The sequence below is a fragment of the Brachycentrus maculatus genome, unplaced genomic scaffold (assembly GCF_059751285.1).
Source record: "Brachycentrus maculatus isolate JH-2025_06_01 unplaced genomic scaffold, ASM5975128v1 h1tg000202l, whole genome shotgun sequence".
In the NCBI taxonomy this organism is placed as follows: Eukaryota; Metazoa; Arthropoda; class Insecta; order Trichoptera; family Brachycentridae; genus Brachycentrus; species Brachycentrus maculatus.
In genome coordinates, this window is record NW_028280953.1 from 1,001,522 (window position 1) to 1,026,002 (window position 24,481).

The 24,481-nt window shown below is 32.2% G+C and overlaps 1 protein-coding gene across 1 annotated transcript in view; it reads left to right on the forward strand.

Annotated features, from left to right (window-relative positions):
* Positions 1 to 24,481, forward strand: part of LOC148307268 (arrestin homolog) — a 66,354-nt gene that overhangs the window by 26,557 nt on the left and 15,316 nt on the right. Inside the window, exon 4 of the mRNA XM_088263619.1 lies at positions 23,125 to 23,272. Within this exon, the coding sequence (XP_088119745.1) occupies positions 23,125 to 23,272 (148 nt within the window). The remainder of the gene's footprint in view (positions 1 to 23,124; positions 23,273 to 24,481) is intronic.

Genomic DNA, 24,481 nt, shown 5'->3' on the forward strand with positions numbered 1-24,481 from the left:
AACAGTCTTCGTTTATTCGCCAAATTCAATAAATAAACCTGACAAATTCACATCACTTTGCAAAACCTAAAATCCTTTCATACTTTATAATTTCAGTACCCTCTCACTGTGATTTGGGTTGAACATTTATGGGATTTTCAAATTAATCCACATTTTCTTTCCGTTGTTTTCGTCTGAAAATCCTCTTCGGCAACGATGGACGATTATTATTGAATTTCCCAGACTTTACACGGACCCTTCACAGTAATTGGTTTTTATTAACGGGTCTTCTTACATTTATTCAGCATGTTTTTCCGAGGATGAAGCAAATTAATGAACGGGATAAAAAACAGGACTAAAAAATATGAATGAACAAAATTTATAAGAACATTATCAGGAAAATTTAATTATCCAACCCCAAGAAAAAAATTATATTGAAAAAATAGAGATGAATTAAGAGGGTACTCGCAAATATACAAGTCAGTAAGCGATTGGCATCGAATCTGTAATTAACTGAACTAGTATTTTATTTATTGTTTCGGCATTAACTTTGTGGTAAGACATGTTACAATGATTAAAGAAAACACTTGTTTTATACCACTTGAGTTTTATTAAAGAATACATGTTTCAGAAGTTAAACTTCCATCATTCAGGTCTGTATAGTAACATATCGCTCACTCCTTTCAAGAACGTCATAAATAAAAAAACTGGATTTTTCAGGAGAACGTTTTTAAAGTTTAAAAATATAATACAATGTATTAAAAAAAATATCAAGCCACTTATTGAACTTTTTACTATGCAAAAGATCTTTTTAGGTAAAACCTGAAGGTTTTTTCTCGATTTGAAAAATATTTAGTTTATTTTTAAAAAATGATTAAACAATACCTTTTCTTTAAAATGCAAAAACAACACTTTCTGCCCTGTAGCGAGTAAATATTAAGTTAAAAATTTGCCTCTTTTGCTGGGATATAGTACATTTTCTGGGCATTCCGAAAACATGCACAACTGAAAATTGACGATTTTTGATTTATGACGTTCTTGAAAGGAGTAAGCGATATGTTACTATACAGACCTGAATGATGGAAGTTTAACTTCTGAAACATGTAGTCTTTAATAAAACTGAAGTGGTATAAAACAAGTGTTTTCTTTAATCATCTGTACTAGTCATGTATAAGTTCTAAAATTTTGAGTAATGTTGTTGTCGATCATGGCTAGAATGGTAAATGTTACACTATATGAAACGATCAATTAAACCGGTCTACGACAGGTCGTAAGCCTTGTTAGTACCCAAACTTCATCTGTGTTGAGATATCAAAATTTTATTTTATTGTTATCTATAAAGTTTTGTTTTGTCATATATGATTTACATTCACTAATACATATAACATTTTGAGTGTGTCCAAATTCTTGTTCTCAAAATCTGGATTATCTCCAATCACAGAAGTAATTTTCATATTATTTTTTGACATCTTATCAAAGATGAAGAAGAATATGACGGTCTTCAGCCCCGTAAATGCCCAGACTTCCATATTCTTCTTCATCTTTGAAGATACGTCAAAAAATAATACATTTAATAATAATTTTCAATACACTTTAAGCTTCCATATTCTTCTTCATCCTTGTTGAGACGTCGGTATTTTTATTACTGTATAAACTCAATAATTTTATCCCTGGTAGTGTAATTTACAATAAAATCCTTGCTTAGCTGAAAAGAGTTAAATTCTCATTTTGCTTAAACATTGTTTTGCTTTTCTCTACAATTTAAAAAATAAATTTCCTAGTTTAAAAATTAATTTATTTTATCAAAGCTTGAAAATTGCAATTTAAACTTTCTGAACTGTAGCTTCCCTTTGTTAAAAGCAGAAAACTCCGAGTCGGGAATTTGCTTACGAGAATTTAAGTCATAATTTCCTGAAAAATCCTGAAAATAAAATATCTTGGATGTTTGTAACATTGTATAAAATGAATAAAATACCTTCACTCAATAAGTACGTAGGATAGTATATTATTTTTAATTGTAACAGTTTTCAAGTTATTTATTAATTTGGCGTTTCATTTGTAGAACTTCATTTTAATTTATGTATTAATTTTAAATCAAACACAAATTTTTTGAGTCAACTTAGATCTATTATATTAACAAAAACACATAAAAAATTAATATTGTGACAATTGTTTCGCCTTGTTAGGGCATTATCAAACGAATGTGAAGATCAAATGTCTTTTAAAAAGGCAAAAACCCTTTTGGCATTCTGTAAAATATGACATTTGCATATTGAAAAGTTAACAAACTATTTTTTTTTTACAACATTTTGAGTGTGTCCAAATACTTGTTCACAAAATCTGGATTATCTCCAATTACAGGAGTTATTTTCATATTATTTTTTGACATCTCATCAAAGATGAAGAAGAATATGGAAGTCTGGGCATTTACGGGGCTGACGACCGTCATAGGCTGGTTTAAGTGATCACTTTACACACGTGTAACATTCACCAATTCTACCCATTATTGACAACCACGCTACTCAAATTCTTGGAAGTTCTATATATATGAACCAATTTAGAAACCTTGTTCTTGAATCACTAGAACTTCACTAGAGACATCTATTGGTGAGATGTAAAGAAGCTTTTTATTAAGCAGAAACTCTTATATTAGTATGTGAGATCCGAATCCTGGATTATAATCACACATGAGAAACGCCAGAAAATACCATTTTCATTTTTATTATTAAGCTTATAATTTGACCAGATAATTTATTTACAACATTTTGAGTGTGTCCAAATACTTGTTCACAAAATCAAGAACAAGGTTTCTAAATTGGTTCATATATATAGAACTTCCAAGAATTTGAGTAGTGTGGTTGTCAATAATGGGTAGAATTGGTGAATGTTACACGTGTGTAAAGTGATCACTTAAACCAGCCTATGACGGTCGTCAGCCCCGTAAATGCCCAGACTTCCATATTCTTCATCATCTTTGATGAGATGTCAAAAAATAAGTTTTTTTTTGTCTAGAATAAAGAGCTAATATTTTGTCTGGGGGACCCCATCCCTAGTTGACTTTTTTTTCAACGTTAGACTACAATAGTTTTTGCAGGTGTTATATACAAATTACCATATATCTTTATATGTGTCACCTAAGTATATAGATATTTTAAACAATAAAACCCACAACTGACTTATTTTAACATGTGTAGCAATATTTTTTTTCATACCCCATTAGCTACTGTTTTAACAACAGTAGCTAATGGGGTATGAAAAAATCTGTGTTTGATTTAAAATTAATACATAAATTAAAATGAAGTTCTACAAATTAAACGCCAAATCAATAAATAATATTATTTTTAATTCTCACAGTTTTCAAGTATTGGGTTTATAAGATAAATAACTCTCGCTATTCTTCATCTCAGTCACTAAAAGAAGCAGCCCTGGTACATAATACGAGGAACAACCCCGAAACATTTTTTTTACAGGGCGTTAAAAATACGAAAAAAAGTTTTGTTTCAATTAAACTGTGTTTTAATTTTTGTATTCAAATCATCATGTTATTCCATGAAGTAAAAGCCAAATCATCCAATCACCTCTAACGAATTATTTTTAAACAGGATTATTTTGAACTGATTATTCTTTACTCTCGTTTTAATTTCTTTATTAATGCTAAATTACCAATTACATAGATGAAGATTTTTTTTATATCCTTTGTGAAATTCAACCCTGAATTTATGATTGAAGGTTTGAACGCAATCAAAATATTCAGATACATGTGTCACCTACTTTAAAAATCCGCCAGATCTAATTTCATAAGATTTTTAAAAAAATACTCTACTGAAATGCCAATTGTGGGTTTTTTTGTTGAAAATATTTTTATACCTGAAAACCTTGCTAAAAAATCATAAAAATAGCCTTGTATTTCAAATTCCGCTATAGTCATGGAACTTGCCTTCTGAACCATATCGGTCAATCACAGAGAGGGGATAGGTCAAACATTAAGATGACGTCATTATCGGTTTGTGTCTCGCGTTTTTTTTTTTAATATTGAAAAAAAAACGGAAAATTTTCTATTTCATAATATTTTATCTAAAGATAGACAAATCTAAGAAACATAAATGTTACTCGGAGAATTTTGCATTTTCGTAAAATCGACTTAGATGGATCTGGCGGATTTTGAAAGTAGGCGACACATATCGCTCACTCCTTTCAAGAACGTCATAAATCAAAAATCGTCAATTCTCAGTTGTATCAATATATATATTCAATTTTCATGTTTTCGGAATGCCCAGAAAATGTACAATATCCCAGCAAAACAGGCATATTTTTAACATAATATTTACCCGCTACAGGGCAGAAAATGTTGTTTTTGCATTTTGAAGAAAATGTATTGTTTAATTATTTTTTTAAATGAACTAAATATTTTTTAAATGGATAAAAAACCTTCAGGTTTTACCTAAAGAGATCCGTTGCACACAAAAAGTTCAATAAGTGGCTTGATATGTATTTTTAACACATTGTGTTATATTTTTAAACTTGAAAAACGTTCTCCTGAAAAATCAAGTTTTTTGATTTATGACGTTCTTGAAAGGAGTGAGCGATATGTAAGTTCTTTGAATCGATATGTACTCATGACGCAATAAACCAAAACACAAATTTTAGTGTGCCCTTTTACGATCACACAGGAAACACGTCATTTGTTATAACAAAACATGACTTGCTATTGAGATTTTCAGCATGGAAAATTTTCAGGGGTGATACAGGGTGTTTCGCAAAAAATGGTTAAAATATTATAATTAACAATAGTGAAATTTCAAGGACACGTCACGTTTATTAGGCTCATTTCATTACATGTAAGAGAGGAAAGACATATCGTTTTAAGAAGTCACATACAAATATAAGAGTTTATGCTCAATAAAAAAGATTATTCATCTCACCAATAGATGTCACTAGTGTAAATTCTAGTAATTCTTGTACAATGTTTCAAAATTCTTTTTTCTTATATATATATAGAACTTCCAAGAATTTAAGTAGTGTGGTTGTCAATCATGGGTAGAATAGGTAAATGTCACGTGTGTAAAGTAATCACTTATGACGGTAACCAGCCTATGACGGTCGTAAGCCCCGTAAATGCCCAGACTTCCATACTCTTTTACATACATGTTAAGATTTAAAAAAATTAAGAAAATAAAAAATGACTTTGTTATTTTCCGTCTCATAACTTATTTGTCCGCCTCCGTAGTGTAATGGTCAGCACAATCGGCTACCGTTCTGGAGGACCCGGGTTCGATTCCCAGGGGGGGTAAGAATAAATATGAGTGATATTTACTCTGTAATATTTATTCAATATTACCCTGGACTGGTACCTGAAGCGGAGGGCTGATCACCTTTCCTTCATGTGTAAACGAGAAAGATAACACTGCGTTTATATGATGCAGTGCCCTATGCACCATTGGGGTGCGGATAAGGGATTGATTATTATTATTATAACTTGTAAAATTATTTTGTTATAAAATTCCTATGTAACTTATATTTACATTTCTTTCACGTAAACTTTTCTTTCAGTTTCGAAGGAAACAGCTTCTTCCTTAAGACTGTTAATTAAGGTGTAATAAAATACAGAGTAACTGAGTTAAGTTTCAAAACTTAATTAATTGTATACAGTTACAGAATTACGAAGTTTTGTAGACTGTGTAACACACACTCGTATATGTACGTTTTTATACATTCATCGTATTTATACATATACTATGTAGGACTGTTTAATTAATACGAAGATTAACATCATAAAACAAAATGTACTTTATTTAGAAGTCTGGGCGCCTTTTAATGTTTTCACCTTCTTGGATTTCTTCCTATTTAGCAAATTCTGTAAAGGGTTTCAGTTGGTTCTCGATATTATTTACAAAGGACCTGAAGGACCTCACAAAAAGCCTTCCAGGACTGTTGCCAAAAGTGGAATAAGTGTGTACATCAGGGAGGTAAATAATTTGAAGGGACCCAGACCATACAACTTCGAAATAAAGTACAGTCTACGTATTTATTGAAAAGGCCATGTTTATGTTTAAATATAAATATATATATATATGTATATGTGTATATATTTTACCATTTTTTTTAGCTTTTCCACTTTATTTTTATTTGACCAGCGACCGAGTTTTGACGTTACCGACATCATCAGACTGGAGGGAGGCTATATAAATTGTTATGTTATATATAACACAAGGCAGGAGTTAATAACCATGATTTGATATAATTTATTTATATGATTTATTTTATTTATATGATTTGATTAAATTATATCAAATCATGGTTATCAACTCCTGCCTTCTTTTATATATATATTTATATAACATAACAATTTGTATAGCCTCCCACCAGTCTGATGATGTCGGTAACGACAAAACCCGGTCGCTGGTCAAATAAAAATAAAGTGGAAAAGCTAAAAATATATGTTTTAATCTAATTGGTTTCGCCACAGTGCGAAATGAAACTCAAAAAAAATAATTATTCGAAGGACCAGTCTTATATTATTAACAATAAGACGACGATTCTACAAGATAGAAATATTTAGATCGATTTGGAGTCGTGATACTCTCCCGAGTTAGTTCGATGATTTATGCTCGAACTTTCAAGTACCAAGGGAAGGCGAGTTCGATAAATATCAAATAGCACGTATGAATAAAGAACTAACCTTTTATTCTTATAGATGGTCTTGATCCAGCGCTGGGATCAGGGCGATTCTCTCTTGATGGTGGTGATGGGGTCACAAAATACAGCGAGGTATTCACAACAATTCAATAAAATACAGCGAGGTATTCACAACAATTCAATATATAGAGCGCCCGCGTGAAGAGTCAAATTGCAACTGTTTTTTACTTTTGTTTTCTTTTGTCTTGTATTCGGGCAGTCGGGCGTCGTTCGAAATTCAAAACGTACTACCGATAAGTACCGGCCAAACCATGCCCCCCGCCTTGGAAGTTCCTAGAGCTTCCGAAACCGTCGACGCAAACCGAAAGAACCACGAACTCCAAAACGATCAAACACGAATGTTGAAGAGAGAGAAATAATATCGAAAAATACTTAAATAAAGGGATAATTAAATAATTCATTTCAATTTGAACCATAAGAGGTTTGAGGTAATTCTCTCAACACTTTCACTTGTTCGGAAACGTCCAATTCAATACAATTGGAAACTTAATGCAAAAACAAACAAACAAAAGAAAAACTGAGATAAAAAAATGCAAAAACAATAGATAAACAAACTACTATTGATTTGGAATTGGACACAGTTTAACAACTGGCCTTTTGAAGCTGGTGGTTTGGGTTCTGACCAAAGCCACTCTGGCAATACCATCGGTGCCAGGGTATAATTCTTCTATTCTTCCTAGAGGCCAACGTAAAGGAGGGATGTCGTCTTGTATAATTAGAACTAAAGTACCCACAGTTACCGGGTGATCGGGTGTACACCACTTTTGGCGCACTTGCAATGTATGCAAGTATTCCAACCTCCACTTTTTCCAATATTCTTGGACTAAACTGTCTAATAACCGTTTACGATAACCTAGACTATAACTGTTTGTTTCCAAGGCCGGAAGAGATTGCAAAGGTGTATACATGAGAAAGTGGGCGGGAGTAAAGACTTCCGGATGAGGTTCGCCCGATAACACACAAATGGGTCTAGAATTGAGGAGAGCCTCTATCTGTACTAATACCGTAAGGAGTTCTTCATAAGTCAGTAATTGACTTCCTATTACTCTATATAAGTGTGATTTGAAACTCTTAATATTTGACTCCCAGATTCCACCAAAATGTGGACTATGAGGTGGAATTAATTTCCATTCTATACGACGCTTAAGCATTTCTTTGCTTATAATATTGTGGTATTCCTGCGATACGGTTAACTTATAAATATCTTCTAACTGTGCCTTAGCTCCAATAAAATTTGTACCATTATCTGAGTACAAACATGATACAGGTCCTCTTCGCGACAAAAAACGTTTGAACGCGGCTAAGAAAGTATCGGAGGATAAGTCCGAAGCAAGTTCAATATGTACAGCCTTAGTTGTTAAGCAAATAAAAAGACACAGATAAGCCTTTTGAGAACGTTGTCCGCGCTTTCTAGTGAGAGTAATGTTTAGAGGACCCGCGTAATCAACACCTGTGTGGACAAAAGCTTTTGCCTCCTGTATCCGATATGATGGAAGATCAGCCATTTTCGGAGTTGGATGTGACGGAGACATGCGGAAGCAGGCATTGCATTTATTTACTCGCCCTCTAATGACGCTTCTGGCAGAAAGAATCCAAAATCTTTGGCGCAGGATAGACATAAGGAGTCCCGATCCCGTATGTAAGTGAAATTTGTGGTACTGATCTATTATTAAATCGACCACATGGTCTCGTTTTGGAAGAAGCGCTGGGTGTTTGGTTTCAAAAGGAAGATCTGCTTTGGATAATCTTCCTTCAATGCGTAAAATACCTTCTTCGTCTATAAAGGGACTCAGACGTTTCAACTGTTTTGATATGACCTGAGACCCCTTTAATTGGCTTATTTCGTCTGAAAAATGCATGCTTTGGACCGCTCTAATAACCACCTTCTCAGCTTCTATCAAATCTGAGACTGTAACTGTCACCGAACGAGGTAACCGTTTTAAAAAACGTAAACAATATACAATTATACGAAGAAGCCTGTCCCAACACGAGACTCTTTTAGACAATTCGTAAAACTCCAAACAATTATTAACGAATGTATTCGTTGTTAGAAAAACTTTAGAACGTTTGTATTCCAATTTTTTATCTTCGGATTCTTCAAAGGAAAATTTATTTATAGGCCACGTAGAGCAATCTTCCCTAGCCCACGGTGGACCGTTTAACCACAGAGGGTGGTCAATTAATTGCGCGGGTTTCAACCCGCGAGATATACAGTCGCTTGGATTTTGCTTACCATTGATATGGTAAAAATATTTGGGATCAAGAAGTTCTTGAATCTTGGTGATCCTATTTGCGACGAATGTGTCAAAACGATGTGGTGATGAGTGAGTCCAGTGTAGAGCGACTGTCGAGTCACTAAAGGCATATATATTTTTTACTGTACACCTTGAGGAAATTGTATCGATGACAAATTTAATAAGCTTTGCTAATAATAAGACTGCGCAAAGTTCTAATCGAGCTAAAGACACAATTTTGAGTTGAGCTACACGACTCTTGGCTAGAATAAGACTTATTTCATTGGGATTATTTGGAACTTCTATGCACTTATAAACACAGGCGCCGTTCGCGCGTTCGCTGGCGTCTGCAAACCCTAATATGTTAAAAGTACATAATTCCGATTCAAAGCCTAAAAATCGAGGCAATTTAAATTCTTTTAGCAGAGGCAATTCTTTTAAGAACTTTTGCCAGGTAGTTTTTATTTCCTCAGGTGGCAATTCATACCACCCTAACTTACGAATCCATAAAGCTTTGATTAATAATTTCGCATATAAGATTACTGGAGAACAATAGCCATTGATATCCCACAACTTTGCCACCGTTGACAACATTGTGCGTTTGGTACATTTAGGTATTGGGCTACATTTTACAGAAACTGTTAAAACATCTTCCTTAGGACACCAATCTAATCCGAGAATCTTAAGGTTATCCTCTTCATTGTCAAATTTAACTTTACTAGTTAAACGATTACTTTCCGGAATAGCATTCATTACTTCCGCCGAGTTGCTTACAAATTTAACTAATTCAAAACCTCCTAATTTGAAAAGTTCAATTAGACTTAGCGCCAACTTAACACCTTCTTCCGTTGTGCGAGTGGACGTGCCTAAATCGTCCATATAAAAATCTTCGGACGCGATTTTGGTAGCGTATGGATATTTATCATGTTCATCTTTAGCTAGCTGCTTTACGGTACGCATAGCTAAGTAAGGACTACATCTCAAACCGAAGCACACGCGATTAAACTGGTACATCTTTATTACGTCATCAGTTTTAAATTCATACAGGATATTGAGAAAACGACGATCTTCAGGACGTACAATTAAATTTAGAAACATTTGCTTGATATCCGCGCTGAGTGCAATTGGAAATAATCTGAATTTTAGAATAACGGCGGGTAATTCTGCTTGTAAATTAGGACCTGGATGTAAACAATCATTCAGAGAAAGACCCGACGTAGTCACCTGACTGGCGTTTAGGACAACTCTAAGTTTTGTAGTGAGTTTGTCCGCTCGTTGAACTCTGTGATGAGGTATGACATAAAATGGCTCGTTAGAATTACTAAGTGGTATGGGAGAAATAAATTTATTTTCGAGATATTCTTCCATGACCTTATCATAGTCACGACGCAGAGTGTCATTTTGATTAATTTTGCGTTCTAACTTCTGATAGCGAAGTGTCGCAGTTGTAAGTGAATCTCCTAAACAGGATGGATCTCTATTAAAGGGTAGTGCTGTGACGTAGCGCCCAGTGCTATCCCGATGTATGTTTGATTTACAAAATTCTTCACACTGTTTTTCCTCAGATGAAAAACTTGGTTTTTCACTCGAAGGTGCTTCTTCTAATGTCCAAAATCTGGATACTAGTGACTCAATTGATTCCTTAGAAGTAGTCAAAAAATTATGAATAGGAGGACGAGTATCGTCCTTATCGTAACTTATCAAAGAATTGGCCGAACCTACAATTTTAAACCCAAATGCGGTCTCCATAGCGTCTGAGTTTCCTGGCGGTCCACGTATTCTTTTATCTCGCAGATTTTCAGTAAAAACTTCAGCACCCAGTAATATGTCTACTGGTCTTGAAATGTGGAAGTCTCTGTCAGCTAAGGACAAGTCATTTAAATAGTTGAGAGATGAGGTATTAATCTCGGAAACTGGAAGGTTATCGGTTATCTTATTTAATACTAGTGGTTGAATACTTAAATTATAACTAGGATCATCCTGCGATTTTAAAACTAAATTTGTTACACCGTGAATTGGTTGCGAAGTATTTGACGACTCGAGTTCGGAATATTTTGTCATCCTTATAAGTGTGTCTTTAACAAAATAAAACTTCCTTTTGAAAACTGTCAAGCTCTCAAAATTCGGCTGAAAATCTGGATTTAACTTCATTTGCAACACGTTTTCATTATCACATAAGTTTTTAAATTCGGAAAAAAGATTGTCAATTTCCGATGCCTGTACTCTAAATCTAAATTCTTGTGTAATTTGCGTTTCTTTTTGACTTTGATAAACATTTTGAGCTTGTTTATGTAGCTCTTCGATTTTCGCCAAAATATAATCTTTTTTTGCTTTCGCCAATTTAAGTTGTATTTTATCATTCATGTTTACGTAATGCTTATTGCAGTAGCAATATTATCAAAGGGAAACAAATTCACAAGGAATTTAAATATCGAATTTAGTATTGACACCAAATCCGAAACGCTCGCAATCGTAAATAGGTACGCTAGTAATCGTAAATATGTAAATCCGGTTCGATAGGACCAAAAATGGTTTCGCCACAGTGCGAAATGAAACTCAAAAAAAATAATTATTCGAAGGACCAGTCTTATATTATTAACAATAAGACGACGATTCTACAAGATAGAAATATTTAGATCGATTTGGAGTCGTGATACTCTCCCGAGTTAGTTCGATGATTTATGCTCGAACTTTCAAGTACCAAGGGAAGGCGAGTTCGATAAATATCAAATAGCACGTATGAATAAAGAACTAACCTTTTATTCTTATAGATGGTCTTGATCCAGCGCTGGGATCAGGGCGATTCTCTCTTGATGGTGGTGATGGGGTCACAAAATACAGCGAGGTATTCACAACAATTCAATAAAATACAGCGAGGTATTCACAACAATTCAATATATAGAGCGCCCGCGTGAAGAGTCAAATTGCAACTGTTTTTTACTTTTGTTTTCTTTTGTCTTGTATTCGGGCAGTCGGGCGTCGTTCGAAATTCAAAACGTACTACCGATAAGTACCGGCCAAACCACTAATAATATATTAAACTAATAAATATATATAAAATTTTAATATTTAAATATTTCGTTAGATTGGAAACACCCTATAATTTGAAGTAGCCGGCTCCATCCGTTCAAATATTGCGTTGTCATACTTTTTACTGTTTTTTGTTATGTGTAGAGCTTTCAGCAAAATATTGTCAGAGGCTTTTCAAATGGCTCGATTCAAGTTTATAATGAATTGTGGCGATCGTTAACGTGCTAGCGAAAATTTCAAAAGGTGTTTTCCAACCTTTTAGTGATAATATTTTTTTTCAAATCAATAATTTAATAAAGTATGATATTTCGAATTTTTCAAACGTATGCTGAAATTAAGTTTTAAGGCTTAATATATTGACGTGTGTAAAGTGATCTGACTACATTTCGGTCAATTTTGAGATATTTGGTGTAAGTTATCAACTGACCGTTGTCCACAAATATAAACAAACAAAAATATGAATAAAATAAATTACTTATATTATATCGAGAAATAAAATAAAAACACCATTACCCCCTTAAAACACCATCACCCCCACCCCTACCCTTTTGAAACCCAACAACTTGTACACTGTTTTTTTATATATATATATATATATATATATATATATATATATATATATATATATATATATATATATATATATATATATATATATATATATATATATATATATATATATATATATATATATATATATATATATATATATATATATATATATATATATATATATATATATATATATATATATATATATATATATATATTTAGTAATAAATGTTACCCTGAAGAGGGCAACAGGTTGTTGCCGAAACTAGTTGGTTAATAAAAATGTGAGCGGATCAGAACACAAAGTATTTTTATTTCTCGAAATAATATATCAATATGATCCACAAAGTTAATGCTTTCAATATTCAAAACAAAATAAATTACGCCTAGTTTTCATGCGTATCAGACGCTATCTACATCGAATTTTCGAAAAGAACTGAACTCCTAAAACGCTTACTACTTAATTTTTACAAATCGTTAAATTTTAAAACGATTAAATACATTATTTTATCGTGTTTTTTAATGTATAATTCTAGTGTAGAATTTCAGATAAAACCGTTAATTAATAAAAAATAATACGTTGAAAAAATCTTCTAAGCTCTCTCCTCTAAAGTAACAGATTTGCAGATAGAGTACTTTACGTAGGGGCCGTCGATATGTTAAAGTTAAACTTAATTTTCTTGGTTTTTTATTTTATTTATTTATTTGGACTAACAACGGCAACGTATATAAAACAAAACATTAAATGAATATACACTAAACAAGCCAATTATAGTTAACCACAGAAACATAAAGATTAGTACAAAATATTTAGTGTAGATCTAGCAAATGAACACGTATCTATGAGAGAAAATGTGCATGTGTGAAGTGTGTAAGAGGGTGTGTATGTTAGTGTGTGTGTGTGTGCGTGTATATGGGTGATGTTAAACCCAGGTGACATTTAACATAATCAATTAACTTTTTTCTAACTTTTTTCATAACTATAACTTTTTATAACTTTTTTCATTAAACACCGTTTTTGTATTTTGTAGTTTTTCTTCGAAATAAAGAATTATTGAAAAGTAAGGAGTTTAAAAAAAAATACAAAAATATTTTTTCAATATATGTTGAAAAAAGTAAAAAGTTTTAAAATCCTTTACTTATTCTTTTTTTCTATTTCGGATGTTACATTTATCTTTTAATTGACACCTTCTTTTACGCGCGTGACACATAAATTTCAAATTTTAACAGTGTGGTTTTCAATTATGTGATCACTGAAACCAGTCAATGACAGGTGGTAATCCCTTTAAATATCCAGACTTCTATACTTTTCATCATCTATGTTAAGATGACAATATAATATTTATTTAAACAAATTACTGCGAAGCGCAGAATTGATGAAATTACATTGCTTTCATATGATGTATGTAACATCGTTAGTTTTGCATATATTATAATATAATATATAATCATCAAGTTGGCATCGCAACGGTGTGTTGTAGTGCCCTATGCACCAAAAGTTCAGAATAAGACGGCTTATTCAAAATATTACAGGCATGCCAACTGTAGAAAAATCGCTGGAAATTACAGCAATATCCGTTCGAATGTCAAAATAATGAGGAAGTTCGACGCGAGATCGAAATTTGATTGGCTTCGTCAAAGCAGAAATTTCCTGTTTCCGGTTTCTACGAGTACTGTGTGCTTTCTACAAAATTCCTACATTATCAAAAGGAATTTGTTCAAAAAACACAAAAAAATACTTTTTTGTATTTTTATCATTTAACAGTTTATACTGTTTTGTCGTTTCAAACGCATGAGTTGTGTCGGATTGTGGTCCCGTGGTTAGTGTCGCGGACTCTTGAGTCAAAGTTTCTCGGTTCAAACCTAATCTACCACAATTTGATACATATTTATAATAATGAGCCGCTTAGGCTCACAGAAATAGCATAAAATTGAAATATTTGTGTAAATAATAAAAACACAAAAATTTCTCTTTTTTAGATGGGAACTGAATTTATTTTTACTTTTCTTATTGTGTACAAGGTTTGTAGATCATAAAGTAGATTTTTGTTTTTTATTACTGATTAAGTATGTTTTTATTTGAAAAAATGCACACGCATAAGTTATAATGGACACAATGGTGAAGCGATCACTTTATACACAAGTGTATAAAGTGATCGCTTATGCCAGCCAAATGCCAGGTCGCAAGACCTAGGAGGTTTAGACTTCCATATGCGTGATTCATATCAAGTTGAGATACTAAAAAACATATGAAGGATATTATTTTTTAACATCTCAACACAGATGAAGAAGAATATGGAAGTCTAGGCATTTACAAGGCTTATGCCCGTCATAGGCTGGTTTAAGTGATCACTTTACACACGTGTAACATTCACCTATTCTACTCATGATTTACAACCACATTTCTCACATTCTTGGTAGTTTTATATACGTGATAAAAACCACTAAAAAACATATGAAGGATATTATTTTTTAACATCTCAACACAGATGAAGAAGAATATGGAAGTCTTGGCATTTACAAGGCTTATGACCGTCATAGGCTGGTTTAAGTGATCACTTTACACACGTGTAACATTCACCTATTCTACTCATGATTTACAACCACATTTCTCACATTCTTGGTAGTTTTATATACGTGATAAAAACCACTAAAAAACATATGAAGGATATTATTTTTTAACATCTCAACACAGATGAAGAAGAATATGGAAGTCTAGGCATTTACAAGGCTTATGCCCGTCATAGGCTGGTTTAAGTGATCACTTTACACACGTGTAACATTCACCTATTCTACTCATGATTTACAACCACATTTCTCACATTCTTGGTAGTTTTATATACGTGATAAAAACCACTAAAAAACATATGAAGGATATTATTTTTTAACATCTCAACACAGATGAAGAAGAATATGGAAGTCTTGGCATTTGCAAGGCTTATGACCGTCATAGGCTGGTTTAAGTGATCACTTTACACACGTGTAATATTCACCAATTCTACCCATGATTTACAACCACATTTCTCACATTCTTGGAAGTTCTATGTACATGATAAAAACGATGAGAATAGTGCTCAAGAAAAACAGATATAATAATATAGAAAAAATGAGAGAAGAATTCAACTGGTTATCTATAAAAAACAGACTAAAATTAAATATCCTGATATTTATATTTAAAATTCGAAACAGTAAATTACCGAAATATTTTAAGGGTAAAAAAGTGTTAAACAAAGATTTTCATGAATATATTACTAGAAATAAGGATAGAATAAGACTGCCATTGTTGAAAAAAACCGAGTCACAAAATCGTTTAATGTATAAGGGTTTAAAAATGTATGATGAGATGCCTGAATGTATGAAGAATGAAAAGAGTCTGAAAGAATTTAAAAATAAATCTTTTGTTTACTGTAAAAAGAGGAAAAAAAAATTATTAGCGCTAACCCGCTTAGCCCTGATATACTGTATTACTGATATACCCGAAGGGCTATCAGTAATACAGTATATCAGTCATACAGTCATACTATATAGTATTTAACAAAAAAGGCGCTACATCAATTATTTTTAATTATTATTATTATTTTTATGTCCGCCTCCGTAGTGTAATGGTCAGCACGCTCGGCTACCGTTCTGGAGGTCCCGGGTTCGATTCCCAGGGGGGTCAAATAAATATTAGTGATTTTTTCACTGTAATATTTATTCAATATTACCCTGGACTGGTACCTGAAGCGGAGGGCTGATCACCTTTCCTTCATGTGTAAACGATCAAGATAACACTGCGTTTATATGACGCAGTGCCCTATGCACCATTGGGGTGCGGATAAGGGTTTTATTATTTATTTATTATTATTATTATTTTTAATAGTACTTGTAACTATGGAATATACCATACAGGACCTGTGCTTCACTTCGCAGAATAATCGACATACTTCCCAAACACAATGAAGGCATCAGCAAAGCCGCGAGCACTCTCGAATAATGAAAATTATAGAGAATATTGAATTCGTTCCGTTTCGCCGGAAAACGGAGCGGTTAGCGCGCAAATCGGAACTGTTTTAGTCGTACCGGATGTTCTGAAACGGCCTAATAGGGTTTTGTATCGTATTTCACGAAACCGAGGGCATTAGGACGAGAAAACGAAGTCTAAGTACGAATTTCGACCATTAAATGAAATATTTTAAGTATAATAGAAAATTTCTGGGAAAATTTCTCAAAGAAATTGTGAAATTAAACACTTAAAGTTATCTTTACTACGGTCGTTAAAGATTTTGAAGCTTTTGTTGAAAGATACTAAAATAATTATACTACAGATATTTTAAATTGTTGGGTAATATATCCAAAATTAAACACGGTTATTGGATTGAATTCTACTTTTATTTACATATATGTATATGATAATATGTGACGCGTTTCGTCTTATTAAGAATTTTGTGTTTGATGGCAAAATAAAGAAATAGGTAAATGATCAATAGTTAATGTTATGAAAATTCAAAAATAGTTTATCTTTTAATTTTTTCTCACTTTTGTGTATATTAGGTTAAAATGGTTAAAAACAATAAATAAAAATAATATATATATATATATATATATATATATATATATATATATATATATATATATATATATATTTATTTATTTATTTATATTTATATATATATGTTTATATATTTATGTATTTATATATATATTTATAGATATATATATATATATATATATATATATATATATATATATATATATATATATATATATATATATATATATATATATATATACATGTTTAAAAAAATTCTTTAAATAAATGTATACAATTTTTGTTTATAAAATAAATTTTAAAAAAAACGATGTCTTAAAAACGAAATGCGTCACATACTATCATATATATGTAAATAATAGTAGAATTCAATCCAATAATCGTGTTTAATTTTGAATATAAGTATGACCCAACAATTTAATATGGAATTCTACCAACTGTCTGCAGTTACAACAAATACAGATATTTTATTTTATTGTTTCAGCATTCACTTTGTAGTAAAACATGATGATATTACTATCAAAATTACTATCTACTCTCTTATTGCAAACAGCTATGTATCATGGATATATCAGCTATATATCAAACAGTTATGGTATCAAACATTTTGACCAATATCACTAGTCTGTTTTTGGTTAGTTTGAAGATATTTGTTTTTAGCAATAAGCCCGCCATGGTACTTATTTCTTTTCTGTACCTGAGGTTTAAATAAATCAATAAAAATTAAAACTATGGTAACCATATTAAATAATAAAAAAATAATAAAAATCCTTAGAGTGAATAATCAGTGTCTGATTTTCTAACAATATTTTGCTTTGTTATTCGCAGCAGCCTGAAGCTTTTTAAATGAAATTATGCACTTACGTAGATAAACGATAAATTGCTTTGAAAGGAAAGCCAAGGAGGAAGAAGTAATTTGCATAATGCAGCCCTGACTATCCGTAGGGAGTCTACGTGTACGACCCACCAGATGCTTCCGAGCGAGTGCTCTTTTCCAATTACTTTACGAACCCCTTAAACTTGCCTTTCCGACGATTGGACCGCGTTAGGCAGAAAGAGTCCAACCCGATCTATTTATTCACTTATTATTTTCTTGAGGCTTGTCCGCCTCCGTAGTGTAATGGTCGGCTACCGTTCTGGAGGTCCTGGGTTCGATTCCCAAGGGGGGTAAAATAAATATAAGTGATTTTTCACTGTAATATTTATTTAATACCACCCTGGACTGGTACCTGAAGCGGAAGGCTGATCACCTTTCCTTCATGTGTAAGCGATCAAGATAACACTGCGTTTATATGACGCAGTGCCCTATGCACCGTTGGGTGCGGATAAGGGTTTTATTATTATTAGCCAAGCGTACTGACCATTACTAATAGTAATAAAAAATAATAAATTTACATACTTTTTTCGATTTCGAATATTTGGGAAGTATATCATCAAAAATTAAGAAAACACTCTCCGTATCAATTGTCGTTTACTTCGTTTAAAACCACTTTTAAAAGCACTACTTCGTGACTACCGGTTTTGAAATAATCATTCCATCATCAGGTCAAATATAGATTAAAATAAAATCGTCGAAAATTGAAATGGATACAAAAATAGATTTTTGAAATAATTTTGAAATTTCCTTTCAAAATCTTATTTTTGTATAAATAACAGACCGTAACAATTTCATTTTAATCTTCATTTGATCTGATGATGGAATGCGTTTTTTTAAAGTGGTATTAATGAACTAGGGTTTTTTTAAAGTGGTATTATACAAAGTGAACGATGAATGATAAGGAAGCTGTCCCACCGCATGCCCAGATCTGATACAGAAGCATCTAGGCTTCCTGACAAATCTGCTCTTGCAAAGCAATTTTTTTTAAATAAGTTGCGATTTGAAAATGTGAAACAATATAAAAAAACCTTTTAAATGTAAATTCACAGAAAAATCGGGATACAATTTTATATTTTACGAATGATAATGAGAGTATTAGAAAATATACAAAATCATTTACCCGTTATTATTTTTATGTGAGTTAATGCTTTCTTGTTTAACGCTGCACATTTAACCTTTAGTTTCTCGCCGCCTCGTTGTAGACTTGACCCACATTTCGAGGTCATGGCGGTTTGGCCGGACGAACAGGTCGATACCGGCCTAGCTCAGTGCGGGTTATTCATGGCATTGCCTGTGCAGTGGTGAGCGCATTTTATTTGCACATAGATCACGGTTTCAATCACTTCGTATTCAATAAACGGTGCTTATCGCCTGCAGTAAAACCTAGACCTTTCCTAGAGGTCAAACCTAAGACCATGTAATAGCCAGGGGCATGCCTTCCATAAAATACAATAATTTAAAGACTAGAAGTAATGTGTATTTGATTACGCATTTTTATCGATTGTTGCGCGGTATGATCGATAGTCCTGAAATTATTTATTTAAAATTTATCTATTTATTTTAAAACATATTACATACATAAATCATAAATACATATAATATTCCCGATGAGTAATTTATATTTCTCATTTTGGGACATGGGATTAAGGTTTACAAGACTGGAACACAAATAATAAAGTAACAAATTACCCTGGACTGGTACCTGAAGCGGAGGGCTGATCGCCTTTCCTTCATGTGTTTACGATCAAGATAACATTGCGTTTATATGTTGCAGTGCCGTATGCACCATTGGGGTGCGGATAAGGGTTAGAGAGATTTAAGTGGACCATTCACTCTATTCCCAGCATTCACTCTCCTTGTTATATTTTTATCAATCTTTTCATCCCTAGAAAATATGTTTCCCAAATATACAAAATCATCTACCTGTTCCATAATCCTTCCATTTACTACTATTTTAAATACAGATCTACATCCATCTCTTACAAAACTATGATTTTAGATTTGCTACACGTTCATCAAATCACACATGACACACTTTTGTCACCAACGCTTGCAGGTCTTCTCTGCTATCGGTAAGAAGAACAGCATCGTCAGCATACAAAAAGCAGCAGACAGTTAAATGAATCATTTTAGCTCCAATATTCAAACCTTTCAATTCTTTCATGCAAGTATCCTTATTTAGATTTGACAGCCATGGTGACATTACACATACCCGTTTAACACCTTAAGAGATACCAAAAGACATTTACATTTATATCTACAACATTTTGAGTGTGTCCAAATACTTGTTTACAAAATCACGATTATCTCCAATTATTGAAGATAATGAAGTTCTAGTGATTCAAGAACAAGGTTTCTAAATTGGTTCATATATATAGAACGACCAAGAATTTGAGTAGTGTGGTTGTCAATAATGGGTAAAATTGGTGAATGTTACACGTGTGTAAAGTGATCACTTAAACCAGCCTATGACGGCGTCAGCCCCGTAAATACCCAGACTTCCAAATTATTTTTTATCTTTGATGAGATGTCAAAAAATAATACATTTACATATATCGCCAAAAAAATATAATTATAATATTTGAGAACTGCCGAATCAATTTATTAAATTAAAAATATGTGATAAATGTATTAATTTTTTTAAACCCCTTTATGATGTATTTTTTGCCTAAATTTATTATCACTTCAGCGCTTTTCGCCCGCTAAACCTCATGAATTATGTATAAACACACCCTTCAGATTATAAAACCTTATTTTGTACATTTTTCAGACTAAATACCCGCTAACTTCGTAACTGGGCAATATTTTCAGGGCGGAATATAAAATTGGAACAGGAAAAAAAATTAAAGCGCTGACAGCGGCTTCCTGCCGAGTACTGTGAAAATTTAGAAAAATAAATCGTTTACTTTAAACTCCCCTTTATACGATTTTGAAATAACACGGTGTGAAGAAAATAAGAGTAAAGATTTTAATAATTATGATATAACAATGATTAAAGAAAACACTTCGTTTTTTACCACTTGAGTTTTATTATAGACTTTATGTTTCAGAAGTTATTATACAGACCTGAATGATGGAAGTTTAACTTCTGAAACATGTAGTCTATAATAAAAATCAAGTGGTAAAAAACGAAGTGTTTTCTTTAATCATTATGATATAACTCTGTTTTAAAATCACTGTAAATATTTTATTGTAACTTAATTATAATGTTTACCGGTTTCGAAGCTAACCGCTTCTTTTTCAAGATAGATTAATACTTGAAAAAGAAGTGGTTAGCTTCAAAATCGGTAGACATTATAATTTAGATAAAATAAAATATTTATATTGATTTTAAAACAAAGTTTTATTTTATTTACAAAATGGAAAATCACAAAGTCATTGCTTCAAAAAAAAATATTGAATACATTTAACAGTGAGTAACAGTACAGTAAAACCTCCATATGACGGACTAATAGAGGGGGGAGGGCTGATCATCTTAATTGTTAACGATCAAGATAACACTGCGTTTATATAATGCAGTGCCCTATGCACCATCGGGTGCGGATGAGGGTTTGAAGAAGAATTGGGGGAAGGTTGTGTCCGGTAAAACCGAAAGTCCACCATCCAAAAAAAAATTAAAATAAATTGAATAACTATTTTTTTTAAACATGAACACTCTACGAGTATTTAGATATAAATAGGTGAAAGTATGTTTCTGCCAGTGTCAAATGTAATTTATATTTATACAAAATAAAAATAACAATTCATACAAAATTTCATAGTTTAAATGCGTTTAGCTTTATCATTTTAGAAATTAGACAGAAAATCCAAAAATTAGGTTCTGAAAGAAGGGTGGATACTTTGTTTGGGAGTTGGATTCCTGTATATTAAATTTAACATAATAATAATAATAATAAAACCCTTACCGCACCCCAATGGTGCATAGGGCACTGCTTCATATAAACGCAGTGTTATCTCGATCGATTACACATGAAGGAAAGGTGATCAGCCCTCCACTTCAGGTACCAGTCCAGTGTAATATTGAATAAATATTAGAGTGAAAAAATCACTTATATTTATTAAACCCCCCTGGGAATCGAACTCGGGACCTCCAGAACGGTAGGCGAGCGTGCTGACCATTACACTACGGAGGCGGACATTTAACATAAATAAAATAAAATAAATAATAAAAACAAAAAACATTTAATAAAAAAAAATGCTTAAATAAATACGAGTATAACTCAAGTGGTAAAAAACAAGTATTTTCATTTACAATTTCATGTCTTACCACAAAGTCAATGCCGAAACAATAATTAAAATAACTTAATTTTAACCTAACCTAACCTTACTTAAACTACCCCTGCGAATTAGTGACGTGATGTTCAGCTTTTTTATATCCTGAATTAATTTTTGTGTAAATAAAACTATCCCTTATCCCTCCTGTTCCCAACACAGATTTAAAAAAAAACATATTTAATTAGCTAGAAAAAACAAAAATCCACTGAATGATTTATAAACCTTGTACATAATAAACAAGGTAAATAATAAATTCCCATCTAAAAAAAAACATAAAAGCCTATCCCCATTTTTTTTTTATTTAAGTAAAAGTAAGTACTTTTTAAATTCTCAATATTATTAATATCTAAAGCATTTACTTTGTGGTTAGTCATTTTTACTTTTTTTTTTTTAAATGTTAGTAACATAACCGCTCACAGAGATTTTTATGTCTACCGATTTCGAGACGTACCCGTTTCTTCGTCAGGACAACCACTACCACAACATGCAAACAATACTTTTTATACGATGTCGCGTGGAACGCATTTACCGTGTAAATGGAGGGTTCAGTGTATCTGGAATTAAAATATGTACTTATTTTTTATTTACATAACTTGTTTGGTTTTGAAATCCCTTTTAAAATACGATGTAAGGGATGTTTACACGCCTTATTTGATTTTACGATGAGTAAATCAGTTTTCACTAGCTGAAGCGTGGTTCGTGGAGTTTTCAGGGTTCGTAGAATGTATACGTAATTCATCACTCAGTAAGTCCGATGAAACTTCTTCGTTTTGGGTCATTTTTTGTCGGATTTTTCAAACAAACGCAACAGTAACGTATTACAACATTTTGAGTGTGTCCAAATACTTGTTCACAAAATCTGGATTATCTCCAATTATGAGGGTTATTTTTTATATTATTTTCATCTCACCAATAGATGTCTCTAGTGAAGTTGATTGTCCTTGTTACAGGAAGCGCTGATCCAGAGGCTAGGCCCCCGGGCGCACGCCTTCACGATGGAGCTGACGCCCCTCGCGCCCCCCAGCGTGCAGCTCGTCCCGGCCAAGGAGTACCGCGGGGCCCCCATCGGAACGTCCTACGATGTCAGAGCTTACGTCGGTAAGTAAAAATAAAATATTTTTTGACATCTCATCAAAGATGAAGAAGAATATGGAAGTCTGGGCATTTACGGGGCTGACGACCGTCATAGGCTGGTTTAAGTGATCACTTTTCACCAATTCTACCCATCATTGACAACCACACTACTCAAATTCTTGGTTTTTCTATATATATGAACCAATTTTGAAACATTATTCTTGAATCACTAGAACTTCACTAGAGATACTTCACACTTCACTATTGGTGAGATGAAAACAATATGAAAATAACTCTTGTAATTGGAGATAATCCAGATTTTGTGAACAGGTATTTGGACACTCAAAATTTTGTATGGAAGAATAATGTTTTAAATATTGAAAGCATTAAGTTTGTTAATCATATTGATATATTATTATAAGAAAACAACCAACTAGTTTCGGCAACAGCATGTTGCCCTCTTAAGGGTTTAATTTATATATAAAGGCAACATGTTGTTGCCGAAACTAGTTGGTTGTTAGTAAAAATGTGAGGGGATCAAAGAGCAAAGTCTTTTTATTTCTCAAAATAATATAGAAAAAAAATGGTCACTCAAGCCAGCCTATGACAGATCGTAAGTTAACAAAGTTCCGTGTTCTTCTTAATATGTATGTTGAGATGTCAAAATGTAAATATTATACTTATTCATGTATGCTTCTTATGTGGAGCATATGGAGTCCACAAACTGGCTCCAGACTCTTCTGTCGGCTGCTAGCTATCTTGCATCCTTCCAAGAGAAAAATAATAATTTTAATTTTAATTTGTATAATACTTATATTAAATAATAGAAATCTTTTATACAAATAAAATTTAAGAGCATTTTAAAGTTCGAATTTCGTATGTAAGGTTAATTTTTAACAATGCAATGTAGACAACATTGACACATATCGCTTATATTTTTGAAATGCTTAAAAAATGTACTATATCCCAGCAAAAGCGTCATATTTTTAACTTGATATTTGCCTGCTACAGGGCAGAAAGTGTTGTTTTTGCGTTTTGAAGAAAATGTATTGTTTAATTATTTTTTTAAATATACTATATATTTTTCGAATGGAGAAAAAACCTTCAGATTTTACCTAAAAAGATATGTTGCACAGTAAAAAGTTCAATAAGTGGTTTGTTATTTATTTTTTATATTTTATTATATTTTTAAACATTAAAAACGATCTCCTGAAAAAGTTTTTTTTTATAAAT